At 48.1% G+C, this 19,779-nt stretch overlaps 1 protein-coding gene across 7 annotated transcripts in view; it reads right to left on the bottom strand.

Moving 5' to 3' along the window:
- Positions 1-19,779, bottom strand: part of KMT2E (lysine methyltransferase 2E (inactive)) — a 1,891,352-nt gene that overhangs the window by 1,703,742 nt on the left and 167,831 nt on the right. For all 7 annotated transcript variants that reach the window (XM_086966923.1, XM_086966942.1, XM_086966930.1 and 4 more), the window contains one exon: positions 8,828-9,012. In XM_086966923.1, coding sequence (XP_086823049.1) covers positions 8,828-8,898 — 71 coding nt within the window. In that variant the 5' untranslated portion in view covers positions 8,899-9,012. The remainder of the gene's footprint in view (positions 1-8,827; positions 9,013-19,779) is intronic.

Here is a 19,779-nt window from a genome sequence, read left to right as displayed (position 1 = left end):
GCTTCATCAGTTGGTGAAGGACCACATTGAGGTGCCACGACGGAGGGATAGGTCTTGGCCGTGGAAAGGATCTGAATAGGCCTTTTAGGAATTGTTTGACAAGCCTGTCTGCCCACAGGGAAGGACCCTTGGAAGTTCTTGTGAACCTGGATATCACTGCTAGATGTACTTTGATGGACGCATGTGCAAGACCTGACTGCGCTAGATGCAGTAGATATGGTAGCAGTTGCTGTGGGGTGACCTGGAAAGGGTGTAGGCCTTCTGTCACACACCAGACACAGAAGCGCTTCCATTTTAGAGAATAGGTCTTATTAGTGCTGTCTGCTCCAGCTTTAGCAAGGACATCTCTACACTCCTGCGGAATGTTCAGGTGGCTGAATTCGCGGTATTCAGGAGCCAGGCTGATAACTTCAGAGGGCTCAGGTTCGGGTGGAGAACCTGTCCTTGGGACATTGTGAGTAGGGCCGGATTATTGTGCAGGCGAAGAGGGGGGTCGGACAGATAGGCGATGAAGTTCCGTGTACCAATGCTGCCTCGGCCAGGATGGGGCGATGAGGATCAGGGTGCAGGGCTCCGACTTCATCTTCCTGAGGACCCTGGGTATCAGTGGAAATGGCGGAAAGGCGTAAGCAAACACGTTCCGCCAGGCGATGGAAAATGCATTCCCGAGGGTTCATGGTTGGGGAAGACTGCTTGCGAAGCTTGGGCATTTGGCGTTCTCCCTGGTGGCAAAGAGGTCTATCTACGGGGTTCCCCACTCTGCAAAGATGTAGTTCAGCGCCTCCATGTCCAGCTCCCATTCGTGGGATAGTGACCGTTCCCTGCTCAGGGCGTCCGCCAGGACGTTGTCTTTGCCCGGGACGTATTCGGCTTTGAGTGTTATTCCATGCTCCAGAAGCCAATTCCAGACTCTCTGTGATTCTTGAGAGAGTGAAAGAGAACGCGTCCCTCCCTGTTTGTTCAGGTAGTGCATCGTCGTGGTGTTGTCTGTCCTGACGAGCACTGGGGAGTTTCGGATGCGTGGAAGGAAAGCTTGGAGAGCTAGAAAGACTGCCTTTAGCTCCAGAATGTTGATATGGAGTTTGGATTCCTGCGGCGTCCATTTGCCATTGATCTGGAGTTCTTGCAGGACCGCCCCCCAGCCTTCTAGGGATGCGTCCGTTGTGACCACATGTGGTTCCGCCGGAAGCAGGAATGGCAGTCCCTGTGACAGGTGTTTGGGCGACCTCCACCATTGTAAATGATTGACTATAGTTTGTGTGACTTGTATGCGGTCTTCGAAGGATCCCGCAGCCTGTGTCCACTGTCTCGTTAGTTCTTCCTGGATGGGGCGCATTTTGAGACGGCAGTGTGGAATGAGCAGAATGTATGAAGACATCATGCCAAGGAGAGACTTGAAGGTACGGACCGTCAGGGTCTTTCTTGATGCCACTAACGCGGCTAAGGATATGAGTTTGGTCTTTCTCTCCTGCGAGGGGAAGGCTCTCGCGCGTTCCGTGTCCAGGGTCGCTCCAAGGAAAGTGATGACTTTGCTTGGTACCAATGTTGATTTCTCTCTGTTGAGGGTCAGGCCTAGTCGGCGGAAAAGATTCAGACAGGCGCTGGAAGATGTGGCTGCGGCTATCGCCGACGGCGCCTTTACCAGCCAGTCGTCCAGGTATGGGAAAACCTGGTGGCCCTGTTGACGAAGGAAGGCTGCCACAGGAGAGAGGCATTTTGTAAATATCCGTGGGCAGATTTGAGGCCAAACGGGAGAACATGGAATTGATAGTGGGTTCCTGCCACTGCGAACCTGAGGTACTTCCTGTGTCCCCTGAGGATAGGGATGTGGTAGTAGGCGTCCTGCAGATCTAGTGACGTCATGTAGTCGCCTTCCTCCAGGAGTCCCAGGATCTCTTGTAGTGTGACCATACGGAACGACTGTTTCTTTAGGAACACATTGAGCGCTCTCAGGTCGAGGATTAGTCTCCATTTCTTGCCTTTTTTGTGAATTAGGAAGAAGTGGGAGTAGAATCCTTCTCCTTTTTGGGCGTGTGGAACTTTCTCTATTGCTCCCTTTTGAAGCATGGAAGTTATTTCCTGAAGAAGCAGCCGTAGGTGTCTGTGGGGCCGCTTGGCTGGTGGCATCGTTGGGGGAATCGAAAGAAATTCCAGTGAGTGACCGAATTGGATAAGTTGTAAAATCCACCGGTCCGTTGTTATTTGTCGCCAGTTTTTCAAGAAGAAGGAGAGTTTTCCTCCAAGTCTTAAAAAATGCAATGGTGGATGGGCTGGCCATTGGGAAGAGTCATTGGCGATTGCCAGCAGGTCTCTTTTGGTTTTTTCCCCTGTAGGTCGATTTGTTGTAGGAAGTTTGACCTCCCGTCTGGCTTTGACGCTGTTGGAACTGCGTCTTGCTCTGGGAGTACGGGTAGGAGGACCTGTTTTGATAGGAACCTCTGTACGTAGATTGTCCTCTTCCTCTGTTGCCACGAAAGGACTGGTTTCTAAATTGTAGAGTTCCCAGAGCCCTGGCCTTATCGGTGTCCTTTTTGATTGTGGTGAGGGCGTCATCGATCTTTTCGCCAAAAAGATGTTTGCCATCGTAAGGCATATCAATGATTTTAGTTTGTACTTCCTGACGGAAGGAGGTGGCCTTAAGCCAACCTTGTCGTCTTAGAACAGCGGCGCCTGCCAGCTGTCTGAAGCCAGTCATGGCTACGTCTATAGCACAGTCAATCAGTTCAGAAGCCGATGTTTGGCCCTCTAGGAGTAGTGAGTGTGTCTCCGCTTTCAAATCCTCTGGTAGGTTAGCGAGGTAGGGAGCGATGTCCGCCCAGAGTTGACGGTTATAGCGGCCCAGGAGTGCAATCGAATTTGCGATCTTCACCGTCGTTGCAGATGTGGTGGAAAAGCGTTTTCCAATGGCATCTAGCTTCCTGCCTTCCTTGTCGGGTGGCGTTGATAAGGGGGATGCAGGATTGCGCGAGTTCTTCTGCGCCGCTTGAGTAACCACGGAGTCTGCCTTGGGGTGACCATTGAGACATGCTGGTGCCGAAGATGTGGCTTTGTATTTTTTATCCAGCCTGGGCACGACCACCTGCAGAGAAACTGGCGTCTGTATTAGTTGTTTGCCCTGTTTCCATAGGTCGTCAATAATCGGGATTGATCTTGTCTTCTTTTTCGTAGGTTCCTTAAAATCGTAGAGGAAACATTCAGCCTCCTGTGTTTCCATAGACATATGGAACCTTTTGGCTGCCCTCTCAATGAGGTTATGGAAGCCACCAATGTCCGCGGGTGGAGACTCCGAAGACTGTGGCTCTGGAGAGGCCGGAGATTGAGCGAATTAGTCCTGGTCTGCGTCAGGGTCTGAGTCATCGTCACGGACTTCCCCCTCTTCATGGTCTCTCTCCTCATCATTGGACGAGATGATGTCTTGTGCTGCATCTTGATTTCTAGAAAGTACCAGCGGAGGAGGCTTATGTCGGGGTACGGGAGCAGGTACCTGTGGAGCTGGAGGTGCAGCAGTAGTGGCTTTCTCTGGAAACCGCTCTTTATAGTCTTTGATGAGGAATTGTAGGTCCGAGACAATGGATGCTGGTAGGCACACCATCGGTGTTACTTGTGTGTGCACCTGAGTATGGACGGTTTGTTCCATGTGTTCCTATACTTCTTGTTCCTCATCTGTACTCTGGCACTTAAGCACCAATTCTGAAGGACTAGTGGCCTGAGTATACAGCTCCTCATCTAGCTCTTCATCTTGCAAGAAGCAGGATGGGGTTAGTTGTTGCACCTTACTAGGTGACGTCATGTCCGGTGTAATTGGCTTTTTAGTTATTTTGATCGTGACATGAGACGTCTGGGCATCCATGGCATGTGACAGCAGTTCAGACTCTTTCCAGGTACTAGCTGTCGTCGACGCCTGTGTCGGCGGAGCCGCCATAGAGATCTCCGTCGTCAGCGGATATTTACTCTTCGTCGACGGTGTGTCCGTCGACGATGTCCTCGTCGACGTTGTCCTCGTTGACGACAACTTCTCCGTCGTCGACGGCTTCGTCGCCATCGACGGGGTGCTCCTCGTCGACGTTGTGGCTTTCGTCGACGGGGTCGCCGTCGATGTCTTTGGCGTCGATCTCGTCGTCGACGACGTAGTCCTAGTCGTCGATGGAGCGGTAGATGGCACAGGTCTACTCGTCGATGATGAAGGTGTTGTTCTCGTCGACGAGGAAGACGCCGACGAAGCCGTCGTCGTCGACACTGTTGTCGTCGACGTAGAGACGGTTTCCAGCGCGGAGGAGACTATCGACGTTGTTGTCGTCGCCGGAATCAGCGGCTGCTTCCTGGGGACAGGAAGTTCCTTGTCAGACACAGGTGGCCTGCCCTCTGAAGACTTTCTGGCCTTCTTAGGAGGGGTGTCTGAGGGGCCAGGGGAGGAAACCCTAGGCCTCTTCAAGGAGAACTGCGAGGCGCCAGACATGCTCTCACCTTCTGAAACCAGGTCGCTCTCTGGTTTGTTCTTAAGCCTGTTCAGCCATATCAGAAGACGTCCTTCCCGGTCCTTCTGAGTTTTATGGGAGAATGTTCTACATATTTTGCAGTCCTTGGCCTGGTGTTGGGGGTAGAGGCAGTATAAACAGGTCTCATGTTTATCCTCCACGTGAAGCCTTTTTTTACCACATGAGGTACAGGCTCGAAATAGTCCTTTTTTCTGGCTATCAGCCATAGCAAAGAAGTTGAGAAAATATCGATTTTTGATGAAAAAATAAGTTTCCTGAGGAGAACTCAGGTGGAGACTCCCTAGCACAACGTGCGGTAGAAAATCTGAGAGACTGAGGCTCCTAACAGGAAGGTTCTAGAAGGAGGTAGTAGCTGATTGGTTGGTTCTCTTTACTTTGGTCCTTTTTACAAAAGGACACAGATAGGCTACCAAGGTGGGACCCTTGGGCCTACTCTGTTTGGTCCTTCCTACATAAGGACTTAGATTGACACTAAGGTGAGACCCTTAGGCCTATTCCTTTATATGTATGTCTATAGGACATTACTTTTTATATACCGGAGGCTCCCGTCTCGACGACGGGGAATGATTCAGGCATGTGAATCTATGAAAGACACCCAAATACTGGATAACCACCTCTCCTTCAGAAAACAACTCAAAACTTGAATATTTGATAAATAATGTACCCCCCCCCCCCTCCCTCAAGCGCCTTCAGACCCTATGGGTGAGTAGTGCGCTATACAAATTTTAACTTGTCTTAACTTGACTTGTCTTACCCACTTGTCTGTTGTGATGGAATTCCAGACAGGTAGGAACTGTGTTAATCTCCTCCTTACAGGAGTGGTATGCTGTTGAGGGAGCTGAAGGAAGTCACTGTTTAGTGGTGGAAGAGGATCGATTATTGTTGTTACCTCGACCGCTTCCCTTATTGTTATTACCTCTGTAGCCCCCTCTAAAGTATCCTTTATTAGAGGATGCTTGTGCATTTGTCTTAAAGGAAGCCGAATTGTCTGCTCCAGCTTGTTTGGAGCCTCCTCTGTGGAAGGAGCCATCGCTTCTGTAGACTGCAGGGCTCCCATAGACTTGGCTGTGTCAGTGTCTTTTTTCATTTTTGCAAGAACTGTGTCTACTTCTGGACCAAACAATGGTTGTTGGTTGAATGGTTGATTTAAGATAGTAGTCTGTACCTCTTGCTTAAATCCTGAAATGCGTAGCCACCCTTGACGTCTAAGGAGGACACTGGTGTTTATTGCCCTGGATGCAGTGTCTGCTACATCTAGTGCACATTTAATGAAGGCATTTGATATAAGCTTACCCTCTTGTATGAGGTCATCTGCTTGTGCCTTATATTGGTCAGGTAGATGTTGTAAGAGCTTCTCTAGCTGATCATAGTGAGGCCTGTCGTATCTTGCGAGGAGAGCTTGTGTGTTAGCAATGCGCCATGCATTACTAGCTTGGGCAGCTATTCTTTTCCCTGAAGCATCTATGATCTTTGATTCTTTATCAGCAGGTGGTGCTTCGTCTGATGTTTGCGAATTTGCTTTTTACCTAGCGTTTGAAACTACTAGGGAGTCTAAGGGTAGCTGTCCTTTAATGTAAGCAGGATCCGCAGGAGTTGCTCTGTACTTTTTCTCTATCCTTGGGTTTATGATTCTAGCTTTTACAGGATCTTTAAACACTTCTGGTGCATGTTTAATGACTCCTTTAATCATTGGCAGTATTTGCACAGATTTTTGGGATTGTTCAAAAGTGTCTAGTAAAAAATCTTCTTCTGCCTCATCTGAATGCAGGGTGACATTGTGATAGATGGCAGCCCTATTAATTAAGTGTCCAAACCCAATATTGTCTTCTGGGGGAGAAGGTTTAGATGGATATATATGTGGGTCAGGAATATCCGGTATATCCTGAGGGTTTGGATATTTCCAGTCTGGAGAACCTGTTGTGTAGGGGAAAGGGTCATCGGGGTCTTTCCCTCCCCCCATGCTATACTGATCCTATCAGCATCCTGATGAGGTGTATGTTGTGGAGAATGAGGAGGAGAATTTTGAGGTGAAATGTTTAAAGGGAGAGCAGGAGAAAGAGATACAGGAGAAGAAGGGTGCATAGGAGATGTGGCAGAGTCCTTCTTCTTGACAGGCACTGGAGGTGTAGGTGGTGTATCTGACTTCCTCTTCCTGTGTGGTGTGGTGGAAACATGTCCTGTTTCTGGAACTATGTATATCCTTTTTTTGCAAAGGATCAGGTCTAAAAAGCTCTTCTTCTTGAGAAATTGCTTTTGGCGACGATTTTTTCGGCTCCGGGCCTGGTTTTTGCTTGTCTTTAGCCTTAGGAGTTGTTGTATAGTCCTTTGGCTTACTTTTCGGCACCAAAGGTATTGTTTTCGGAGTCAAGGCCTGGTTCGAGGGCTTGGAGGCATCGGAAGCAGGCTTTGTGGGTTTCGGCACCGAAGATTTTGGAGTGGAAGCAGGCTTCATTGGTTTCGGTGCCGTCTTTTGTGTAGGAGTCTACGGTTTCTGAGTGTTTTTCAGAACCGGCTCTTCTTTCGGTTTCGGTGCTGCGGGAGCTGGTAGTATCGGCACGTGCGGTTTGCTCGGTATGGAGCTACCGGAAGGCTTTAATATTTTCTTCGGAGCTGGGCTCGATGGCGGGGCTTTCAAAGCAATGTCTCGGTCTGGACTGGGTCCCAAAGGCGGAGTTTTGACTTTAGCCTTTTGGTTTATGGGTTGGGGCTAGGGTGGGGGCAGTCGTACTCACGCGTTGACCTGATGGTATGGAGTCATCGGTGTCGTCTGCCTCAGATACGATCTGGAGATCATCGGAATCTTCCTCGGGGACACATGGACCTTCATCGAAGATATCCACCGTTTCCGGATCTGATCTCTGCATGTCGTGTTGACGGGCCCTCCGATCTCGAATGATCTTCTTGGATCGAAAGGACGCACAAGCTGTGCAGCTTGACTTGTCGTGTTCAGGTGATAAACACAGGTTACACACCTCCTGATGGTCGCTGTGTGGAAATGTTGCTCCACACACGGGGCATTTCTTGAATGTGTCCTTCCCATGAGTTGTAGGCCTCACCACGTGGGTAGGTCCAACGGACCGCCGTCGACTGGAATCGATGTGATGAGGTCGAGTCTATGTATATTGAAGTTAAAGTTTGTTTTTAGAAAGTTTTTGCGCGTCGAAGGCTTTGAAAAGTAGATTTTCGAACCGGAGCGGAAAAGTTGCATCCAAACCCAGTGGCTGAAAAAAACAATCTAAGGATGGAGCCGATGGCCATGCTCACTATCGTCCAGGGGAGGAGTCACTTATCTCGTGACTACAAAGACTTCTTCCAAGACGACAACAACATGCAATCATCCGAGGCCAACACCAGGTGGCGATCTAATGCAAAAGTATAGAATCTGCAGCTTATATGCCTCGAACAGAGGTGTTTTGCTCAAATCAGAAGCGTATCTGTCAACAGACGTTTTTCTATTGTCTTGTTTCTCTACAGAAAATAATCCCTTGCTTCCCGTTCTTCTATGTAGAGTCCTTCAGCCAACACTGGCAGTGCCTTGTTTTCTTGAACCAAGAAGATTTCAACATCAGACTTTTGGACGCTGACAGGGTCAGCAGGAATGAATTGACGGATGTTCCCATTTTCAATGGAGGGTGAAAACTAATTTCAAAAGACATGTAGGTTGAGACAGTAGCCACGCTAGCTTTCCTTGTAGGGTAACAAACAGCAGCAGACTCCAGAGGGACTGTTTTGAACATTCCCCACCTCTAAACCAAATCCCCTTTCAGCATCTCAATGACGTTGTGGAATTTGTCTAGAAAATTGAATTATTGATACTACATGGAGGTACAGGATACATGTAAATCATTTTCCGATTTTACTTTACACGTGATGGACACTTCAGAAAATGTTATAGCATGATATTCTGAGAAAAATGCAATAAAGGAAATACACATTTCTCTAGCAAAAATATCTGAGGAATGCAAGCTACACATGTGATGCAGACTGGCATAGCAAATTATCAATTTTTTACTGAATTTCAAGGTTGAAAAATAGAGTAAAGTGTAGAAACGAATGTTTAGGGATTTCAGCTACCCAAACTGAAGCAAATTGCCATAGTAGTGGTGTCTGGGATGCCAGTGCCATTTCACCAGGACCATGAGATGAGCAGCTTAATAAAACATTTTCAGCTCTTAATTTACAGATAATATTTTTTCAGAATAGTAGGTTATATTAAAGAGTATTCCTTAAATAAAATCAAAATAGAAAGGACAAGCAGCAAACATGGCAATCAAAACCAGCGAAGTTGTACAAAACGTTGCACACACATACAAATATGTAGAAATACTCACTCTGATCCTGCTGCCATTTCCGAATAGGACGCTTCTGTAGTATCAATCCGCAAAGGGATTACCATGCTCATGACGTTCGTCTTTGATAAATACGATTACTATGGAGTCCTATGCATCTGTATCCAAAACACTGAGGCATTCCAGCCACAGTGCTCATTGCAAACATCTAAGTGCATCCACAAACTCTGTAAAATGAAAGAAAAAAAGTAAACAATAAGGACCGTTCAAGATTGCCTTATTTTGGTAAGAGTTCTAAATATTGTGATCTATACTGCACGATTATGAAAAATAAGGCAGCCCCTGAACTGAAATCGGGACTAATACAAATTAGAAATGTTCAAATCTAGTACTCAAATGAGTTCATCTTAAAGTAATGAATCCACTAGGAAAAACAAAAACATGACATACTTTTGGCTTTGCATTCAATTGGCTAACCAAATCATTTCACTTCAAACAAACTTGGCAGGGAAACTTCTGGCGGGGCAAGATGTCGGCAGCTGTGAGGTGTCGAGCTCCATCCTGAGTCTGCTCTTTAGCAAGGATTAAGGCAGGTAAAACATAGATATTCACCAGCGGCACTAAGTAATGGTGCCCAGCAAAACAAGGTATGGATGTAGCAGTCGTATCAACGTCTCCTGGTGGAAGCAGCGGAAGTGAGCTGGGTTTGGACAGCACCAACTGAGCTGTAAGTGCAGCTGGCATAAGACCGATAGATAGTCAGTTTAGGATAACCTGGCAAGGAACCAGAGCTGCTTTCGAGAAGCGTGGGGGATAGTGGAGGGTTGACGTGTTGAGGAGATAGTAGGAAAGTATGGCAGCTTACAGAGCAGCTGAGTATCTGATCCATCCAAAGGCAACAGTGAGGCATGTTAGAGCAGGGCCACAGACTAAGTGGGCCACAAGGTCACAGAATGAGTAATATCTCCCATTAAAGAGTGAAGAGGGTGTGCTGAGTGGTGGCCGGCAAGTAAAGCTGCAGCGGGAAAAACGCTGAAAAAAGTATAGGAGTACTGTTCCTGTATAGCACTGGGCCGTGAACCAGGTAACAGAGTCGCTCTGCAAGTGTTTCAAGGAGAGCACCTTAGCTACCAGGAAAGCCAAGTATCTGGTTCGTTCTGGGAGGTCTGTATAGTCCATGCAGTGTGGGTAGAGGCAACTATGGGAAAATCCACAGCCGCAGATTAAGTAGAGAGGCAAGTCAGGAAGCAGCACTATGAAAAAGATATCGCTTTCCTTTTCCTTCTTAAACCCCATTTTTAAGTAACCATTGGTGGCTCAAGTCTGTTACGTTAAGTCTAACTGGTGTGTCCAATCACAATTTAGCTAGGCAAGTGTCAAAGTCGTTTTGCAGAGTGGCTGAGTTTCTACACTTGCTCCTGGAACTGTATGAAAGCAGCAACAGTCACAAAAAAACGCAAAAGAACTAGCAGAAATGTGAAGCTAGAAGGAGCAGGCGTCAGCTAGGCCACTGTAAGCTGCCTGTGATGACTGTTGAATTGCTGATAGACACTGCAGTTATCCCAAGTGATTCGATTCGAGAAGGGCACTATTTTGCATCACAGGTAGTGGGCTGGATAACTGGCATTTGGTACGAAAAAGACTTTCAGTCACCTTTGTTGGGGGTTTGCACTGACATATGGTTCTGATATCAAGAAGCTTCCAATTGGACGCTCTTACTGAAACAAACACCACCCTGTGTTGGAAAGGCGTTTTGGGAGACCTTCAGGGGTAAAAGGCATCAAAATGTAAAATTAATTTTTCAACAACATACAGTGTAGCAAGGAAGACCTCAAAACCTATGGCTAAAGTCAAACACCTGCTGTATGCTGTCGATGATGCAGAGTGACAGAAAGATCTTGAAACTCAAACTCAGAAACCAAACTATAACAAAGCTTCAGAGACAACCGTAATGAGGTCATAGAGTTAGGCAAAGAAGGAGGGCCATCAGAAGAGTCAGTAGACAACTGCTTCTATCAGCAAGAGCCTTTCAGGTCCGAATGACCAAGTTAGTGGCCCCTTCAAAAAATAAGTAGAGCCAGACAACAGGTCCAGAAGGAACAACGTATCCATCCAGATGGCCCAACAAGGAGCACAGTGAACATGCAACAACTGCTTGCTACCTTACTGGTCATGAACTTAGAAGTGGCTAGACAAAGTGCAAAGGGGGGCAAAACCGGTCTGCAGAGATCATTTGCAACAGACTTTGTGGCTATACACCACTGTTCTGGAGACACAAAGTAGCCAAATGGAAAAATTTAAGTAAATGGCAAAATCAGCCTTGAGATTCACAGTCTTGTTCTAAATTAGGATTTCTCTGAAGATGCACACTAAAAAATAAGTCCTTTGGTTCAGTAACAGATTTTTAATACTTGCTACCACTGGATCCATCCACTCGAGGTCTTTGAATGACATGTAAAGCAATTTGCATTAACACTGCTTAAAGAGGAGCAACAAGTTTACAGCTCCTGAGGCATGGACAGAGGTTAACGAAGAGACCAAGGCAGACACCACTGTGAAGGCAAAGAAATCTAAAACGCAAAGAGAACAACCAGTAAAATGACAGAAAACTGGAAATCTGAGAGAAGCGGAGAGGACTGCTGTAGCACCTACAGCGTAAAAAAAAAAAGCAGACTATGCTCTTTTTCTGATCATCATTGACTGAGTGGGTCTTGAATTAACATCGTTGCTAGACTGCGTTTAAAAGCTATGAGGACGAAGCTATCGTCTGTGACGGCCACTGCGATTTTGAGATTTAGCCCTGCCTCCCTAGATATGGGAGGCTGAAATGGGTATGTGGAGGGAGCCTAGGGTAGTCATGTTTGAATTCCAGGATACCTTTCATATAGCTGGGTCATCTGACTTTTTGGCATATACAGGTACCATTTGAAGAGAGTTTAGTATTCTTTGTGGGCTACGGGAATAGGGGGAAAGCAACATAGAATGTTACAGGAGTGTTCACCATTAGCAGAAGTCTGAGTGGGGGCGGAGGGGGAAGTAGTGGTGACTAGAGGTTGGTTAAAATATCAAGAGAATCCAAATTTAAGAATATTGTTGGCTTAAGCATCCTCCAGAAAGATGATGACGGGTCAATGAAGTGGTCTGACTTAGACTTCATGTTCAGAATAATCATATGTAATGCTACGGTGCTCATCACCCCAATCAAACAGTGAGTGCATTACGCAGGAAATACTGAAGAGGGGAACTGAATCATCTCTGTAAGTAGGATCAACCTAGATTGATGAGGGTCAGTTAATATCTATAACAATTTTTCTCCTCAGCAAGTGAAAAGGTGCCAAGAGCGTTTATTTTGTGAGCCTGTGATCTTAACATTAAGGTTGAGCACTCACAGAGATAGAGCAGGTATGTGGATGATAGTCGATGGGAAAAGCAATGGAGAGTAATTTTCCTTGATTTCCATATTTAACATATGTACATCCAATTTTGGTCAGAAACACTTCCTGCCTAATTTATTACCAAAATCTATGTACCTATCTTTAGAGCGTGAGTTCTGGGGGCAACCTGAATGCTGTCATGCATTGCAACAGATAAAACTTATTAAAACTTTGGAAGCTCAACCATTATCGTGAGGAAGGGAAAAAGTTGGCTAGATGACCTACAATTGACATGTGGCAATTAAACACGCCTTTATACCTAGAATCACACATTAATCAGCAGCACATACAATGTGTGTGAGGCTGGACCGCATCTTTACTGCGTTGAGTCCGAAGAGTTAAGAAAAAAAGATATCGGACCAAAGAACATTTACTAAGGACATTAAGTGAAAGCCTCTAAAGACAGAACGAACAGAGAGCCAGATGGAAACTGAATTATTCTCTGCTGAACGATGTCCTAGTGATAAAAACCGACAAGACAACGTATTCATGACTACCAATAAACAAATGACAAGAGATATATTTATAGGTACAATGTGGGGTGATGGCAGTAAAGATGTAACGCTTCCGTCATTAAGGAAAATATGTAGTTACCCATACAGGGTGTGAAAACCTCTAACGCCCTAACCCAAATGGGGTCGCAAACATTTGCAGCCAGAACTACTTTGTATATTTTTGGAAGTAACTATCCAAATGACTGAAGTAGCAATTTCTCTTATCTCTAAACTGAACAAAGACCGGACAGATTGTGTTCCTTATACTCTTATAGACCTATATCTGTGCTGGAGGCGGATACTCTTCAAAATAGTGTTGGCTAATACATTGAAAATGGTCCCAGCAGAACTGATCTATTTTGATCAGACAGTGTTTATTAGGCATCAACAAACAAGAGACAACAGAATGTAGCACAGAATTTGACAGATGCAGCCAAGCAAAGTGAAAAATACTATGTTTTCCCTGAATGCCAAAAAGATTTTTGATCGGAAAGACAACCTTTCTGGAGGTCACATTGTCTTCGTTCTTTCAGCAAGCATTTCATCTGTTGGGGTCATGGCTAACTGCCAGAAATTCATTGATGCAATATGGGTTAATAGTTAGTTGTCTGATAAGATACAAATACAGCAGAGAATTAGACCGGTTTGCCCGCATTCACCCTTATTGTTCGACCTTCCTCTGAAACATTTTGGCACATTAGGTATGCAACAACGACTTGGTATAGAGAATATAATTTAGTAGGGCCAATTTCAAAAGTAACAATGTTTACATCTAATAAACTGGTGTGTCGGACCAGCTGGAGGTTTAGGTTGCGGAGCTACTTCAGGAGTACTCTACAAATTGTAAGTATCAGAAAGCAGTCCGCTTTAAAATTGACAGGAACAAACTGTACATACCCCTGCGAAAAGGTCAAAGAAATGAAGAGTATCTTGCCTTTAAGATGGAAAGCTGGAATGGTCATGTAATTAGAAATACTTATCACACATGAAGCATCCGTCACAGGGTATAGAAACAGCATCAGAGAGGCAGCACGAGGTCTCAAATTTGTATAAAATGGTGAATGTTAAGCAAGATTTTGAGTATCACAAAATGCCTGGAGGAGAGCGAGTCAAACGTCTTTCTGAGGAACAATAGGAAGGAATCATTTTGCGTCACCAACTTCGTCAAAAATATACCAGACAAAATACGCCGTGGAAGGTGTAGCTAGAGCATGACATTGCGACTGCTCGAAGGGGATATGGGGCTACAGAGCCCATTGGGACGTTACCACAAATCTTGTAGTTTTGTGTTACTTCCAAACGATGATTTCACAAATACTCAAGTCAAGTCAAGTCAAAAGATTTATATAGCGCGCTACATACCCAGAGGGTCTCAAGGCGCTTGAAGAGGGGTGGGGAATTACTTGTCGAATATCCAAGTTTTAAGTTGCTTTCTGAATGCTAGGTGGTTCTGAGTGAGTCGAAGGTGAGTGGGAAGTGAGTTCCAGGTTTTAGCTGCCAGGTAGGAGAAGGATCTACCTCCCATGGTGGTTTTGTTCATGCGAGGTACAGTAGCAAGGGCTTGGTTGGAGGATCGTAGCTGGCGGGAGAGGGTGTAGAAGGAAAGTCGTGTGTTGAGGCATTCGGGTCCAAGTTCGTAAAGTGCTTTGTGTGCGTGGGTTAGGAGGCGGAAAGTAATCCTCTTATTGACGGGGAGCCAGTGGAGGTTTTTCAGGTGACCAGAGATGTGGTCTTTACGCGGGATGTCTAGTATGAGTCTGGCTGAAGCGTTCTGGATGCGTTGGAGTTTTTTCTGGAGTTTTGCGGTGGTACCGGCGTATAGGGTGTTTCCGTAGTCCAGGCGGCTTGTAACCAGTGCATGGGTGACCGTTTTTCTGGTTTCGGTGGGGATCCAGCGAAATGTTTTTTTGAGCATGCGAAGAATGTTGAAGCAAGATGATGAAACGGCGTGGACTTGTCTGTTCATAGAGAGTGAGGAGTCCAGGATGACGCCCAGGTTCCGTGCGTGGTCCGTCGGGATGGGTGCTTTTCCAAGGGCCTCTGGCCACCAAGAGTCATCCCAGGCGGAGGGGGAGGTACCTAAGATAAGGACTTCTGTTTTGTCTGAGTTCAGTTTCAGACGGCTGTGCTTCATCCACTCGGCTACTTCTTTCATTCCTTCATGTAGGTTGGTTTTGGCGGTGTTAGGGTCTTTGGTGAGTGAGAGGATCAGTTGAGTGTCGTCAGCGTAGGAGATGATGTTGAGGTTGTGTTGGCGTGCGATGGCCGCGAGGGGGCTCATGTATACGTTGAAGAGGGTGGGGCTGAGTGAGGATCCTTGTGGTACGCCGCAGATGACTTCCGTGGCCTCTGACTTGAATGGTGGGAGGCGGACTCTCTGGGTTCTTCCGGTGAGGAACGAGGTGATCCATTCCAGTGCTTTTCCTTGGATTCCGATGTTTCTGAGGCGCTGTAGAAGGGTGCTATGACAGACTGTGTCGAAGGCTGCGGAGAGGTCGAGGAGGATGAGGGCGACTGTGTCTCCATTGTCCAGTAGAGTTCGAATGTCGTCTGTTGCTGCGATGAGGGCGGTCTCAGTGCTGTGTTTGGCTCGGAAGCCGGACTGTGAGGAGTCGAGGGATTTGTTGGTTTCGAGGAAGGCGGCGAGCTGGTTGTTGACAGCTTTCTCGATGACTTTGGCCGGGAATGGAAGGAGCGAGATGGGGCGGTAGTTTTTTAGTTCGGTGGGGTCAGCTGTGGGTTTTTTCAGAAGGGCGCTAAGTTCTGCGTGTTTCCAGCTTTCCGGGAAGGTGGCGGAGTTGAGGGAGCAGTTGATGACGTCTCGGAGGTGTGGTGCTATGATGGAGTCTGCTTTGTTGAAGATGTGGTGAGGGCATGGGTCTGTGGGGGATCCTGAGTGGATGGAGTTCATTAGGCGGATAGTGTCCTCAGTGGAGATTGGGTTCCAGTCATTAAGGATGTTCAAGGGGGGTGAAGGTCCTGCAGAAGGTTGGGTGGGTTGGTCTCCGGGTCTGTTGTCGAAGCTGTTGTGGATGTCTGCGATTTTGTTGTGGAAGAATGAAGCTAGGGAGTCGCAGAGGGCTTGAGAGGGGGTGATGTCGTTGGAGTTGGCTGAGGGGTTGGTAAATTCTTTGACGATGTTGAATAATTCCTTGCTGTTGTGGGCGTTGTTGTCTAGTCGGTCTTTGAATGCGGCTTTCTTGGCAGATCGGATTAGTTGGTGGTGTATGCGGGTGGCGTTTTTGAAGGCGTCCCTGGTGCTGGTGTTTGGGTCTTTTTTCCAGGCCTTCTCGAGGGAGCGACAGAGTTTCTTCGATTTCTTAAGATCATTGTTGAACCAGCAGGCGTTTTTGCTGCCTGGTTTGATTTGACGTTTTTTCAACGGTGCTAGGATGTCGGCGCTGTTGGATAGCCATTGGGTGAGGTTAATGGCTGCTTGGTCGGGGTTTGAGGAGTGGGCAGGGGGGTTTTGAAGAAGCGATGAGGAGATCTGGTCGATGGTGATTTTGTTCCAGTTTCTTCGCGGAGTAGGTTGAGGATGGTTGTGAGTTGTGATCTTATTGTAGATAAAGTGAACGCAGCTGTGGTCCGTCCAATGGAGAGCTGTGGTGTGACTGAAGGAGACATGTTTGCTGGAGGTGAAGATAGGGTCGAGTGTGTGACCTGCGATGTGGGTGGGGGTAGTGACAAGTTGTTTGAGTCCGAGGTTGGCGAGATTGTCCAGAAGGGTGGTGGCGTTGCTGTCATTGCTCTTTTCCAGGTGAAAGTTGAGGTCTCCCAATAGAATGTATTCCTCGGAGGGGAGGGCGTGTGGGGTGATAAAGTCAGTGATGTCGTCACTGAATTGTGCACGGGGTCCTGGAGGCCGGTAGAGGAGGGTGCCTCTGAGTGTGGTCTTGGGGTCGGTGTGGATCTGGAAGTGAAGGTGTTCGGCGCTGGCAAGGTTGACGTCTGAGCTGGTTGAGATGCGGATGGAATTCTTATGGACGATAGCGATGCCTCCTCCTGTTTGGTCGGTGCGGTCATTACGGATGATCTTGTATCCTTCCGGGATGGCAATGGTGATGTCTGGGGCTGATGAGGCGTTCATCCATGTTTCTGTTAGGAAGGCGACGTCCGGAGAGATGGTGTCTAGTAGGTTCCAGAGGTCGATGGCGTGTCTGTGGACCGAGCGGGTGTTGAGCAGGATGCATTTTAGGTGGTTGGTGTCAGATATCTGTTGTGTGTTCGTGGATGAGGAGTTGTTCTTGGTGCCGTCGAACTTGCAGGAGTTGCAAGAGAAGGGTCCATGGGTGTGTCCAGGAGCGGCTTGGACGCAGTTGAGGAGACGGCCGGGGTTTAGGGCTAAGAGGGTGGTGGCGTCGTATGTAATGCGGGTGGGGTGGGTGGTACAAAGGCCAGGGGGTCTGGCGCTGGGCGCGGTCGGGCGTACACGGGCTTACCTTTGGCGCACCGTCGGCGCGGCCGCAGCGCGTGGACGCTGCACTTTGGGACATCTGTCTAACATGGAAAGTGGGGGGGCGGAGCGTGGGAGGGGCAGCAGCTGGGAGGCGGTAGCGGGGAGGAGGGGCGGGCCAGGGAACACCAACACAAACAAAATGGAGGGTCAAAGGGAAAGTGAGGCAGGGGCAGCAAATGGACCAAAGCGCCTACTGTACAGTCAAAGCGCCAGCAAGCACAGAGAGCCACAGCAGAGCGGAGCGAGCAGCGCCAAAGGCAAATCCAGGTCAGCTTAAAGCTCTCAAAAACGAGATACGATGTAAGGCAAACACAGCGCAATTACAGGAGACACACAGCGCTATTAACGATACCCAAATGCGACCAGCAAGAACAAGGTTCACATGCTTTGCATACCCCTGCCATCTAGTGTTGGGTCCGGATGGTTGCAAGTTGTTTTTCTTCTAAGAAGTCTTTCCAGTTACAAGATAAGTTAACTCCTCCTTTTGGTGATCATGCCATGGGCATCAACTCCATTGTTAGGTTGTTTTCCCGCAGAGGTTGAGAATGGAGTTAGTGAGTGTAGAATAGAGATGTCAATGCATGTGAATGTAAATTAAGAACTACAAATATTACAGGAGACTGGGTAGGAGCATGTGAATCTACAGCTCTACATGCCAAGAACAGATGCTTACTGGGTTAAGTAACATTTTCCGTTCGAGGCATGTGAGCTGATGATCACATGCTTTGTATTGACTTTATAGCAGCATACTCCTAAAGTGGTGCCTAACCTGTAGAGGTTGTATCTGTTTGATACCGTGTTTTAAGTACCGCTTGGACTACATTTGCTTGTTAGCTCGCAAACACACCTATACAATAGGGTTTGGTGAATGTGTGCGGTGTAGACCATGTTGCTGCCTTACAGGTGTTGGCTAGGGGAATATTCCCTAAGAAGACAATCGCAGCCCCTATTTTGCGAGTGGGTTGTGCTCTAGGTGGTATCTTCATAGTTCTTTTTGCTTTTGCATAACATGTTTGGATAAATTTGACAATCCATCTTGCAATACCTGACTTAGATATGGGATTGCCTTCGTGTGGTAAAGAAAACGCAATAAATAGTTATTTTGTTTTTTAAAATTCATTGGTTCTTTCTACATAATATTGTATAGCTTGTCTAACATCAAGTGTGTGTAGAGTTCGGGGGCGCTAGGTGGCGCTTGACGGTAATGGCCGCGCTTCTGTGAGGCTCTCGCCGGATCCTCATCCTGATGACCATAGCGGCTTGCAACTGGCAGCTCTAGACAGGGGACACCGAGCTGGTTCCGGCGATCTGCATCTGTGGAACGCGGGCCGCCACTGTGCTGAGAAACAGGCGGCGGTAGTTGGGTGCGGAGCAGTGAGTGAGAGGCCTGCGGGAGATTGGTGGCTGGGACGGCTGGACGAGGCCGTGGCTGTGTAGGCCCCGCCGCGCTGACATCCCCAAGACTGGACTGCTGATAGAAGTGGCGGATCGCAGTGAGGACACAGACACACTACGTGTGCACCGGGGGAGCCCTGCGGTGCCAGAGTGAGGCTGCTGAGCGGCGGCTGCGCTGAGCCTCCGAACATCAGGACGGGGCCTGGCCATGGCGGACGGAGCGGAGTGGTGAGGTCCGTTGCCCGGGGCCTGGAGCGGTAAGGAGCGGGAGCGCCTGAGAGAGACGTGTGCGCCCGCACTGACATTGGGGCCCGGGTGCTGCGCCTGCACACGTGTGTGGGAATACAGAGGCACACATATTAACCACGCCTGAGTGCGAAGAGGGCCGCGACTTGGGCTGAGCAGGGACCCACCATTTTGTGTGCGCTACGGCAAGATATCGGCCCCAGCTCAGACTCCGACCAGCTGCTACAAACAAACTGTTGGATTATGCTCCTGCATTGATGGCCTGAGATCCTTTTTAGCTTCCCCTTGTTGGATTGAGAGCGCCGCGGTGTGTGCACTTATCTCAGACAACCCCCGGAGCACATTGGCATCCATTTTGTGGCAGGGAATTCTGGCTGGTTCCACCATATCGTGCTGCATGCCGGGCTGGGGGTGAGGGACGTGAACTTGGACAGCGGAGGAGAGAGTGGCGCTGACATTGGGGCCCAGAGGCTGCCCTTGCACACGCGTGCGGGAACACGGAGGCACACATACTAAACACGCCTGAGCGCGGTGAGAACTGCGACTGGGACTGAGCAACGAGCTGCCATTTTGTGTGAGCTACGGTAATATATCACCCCGGCCCCGACTCCGACCAGCTGCTACTAAACTGTTTGATTTTATCCCTGCATTGAGGGCTTGAAGTCCATTCTAACTTCCGGTTCTTGGATTGCGAGTGCCGTGGTCGGTGCACTTCTCACGGAAAACCCCCTTGAGCACATTGGCATCCATTTTGTGGCAGTACACTCTGGTTGACTATACAGTATTGTGCCACGTGCCTGGCAGGAGGTGAGGGACGTGAACACGTACAGCGGCGGAGAGAGTGGCCCCTTGGTGTTACCTGAGGAGTTGTGTGCTTCTTGTGGCCCCGCGTGCAGTGCGCCTGTACTAAGTGGCCGACAAGCATGGGGAGAGTAGAGGCTAAGCAGGCCAAGCTATCCTTTGACA

Source organism: Lissotriton vulgaris, chromosome 1_1 (assembly GCF_964263255.1).
Source record: "Lissotriton vulgaris chromosome 1_1, aLisVul1.2, whole genome shotgun sequence".
NCBI lineage: Eukaryota > Metazoa > Chordata > Amphibia > Caudata > Salamandridae > Lissotriton > Lissotriton vulgaris.
This window is presented reverse-complemented; position numbering and strand designations above follow the sequence as displayed.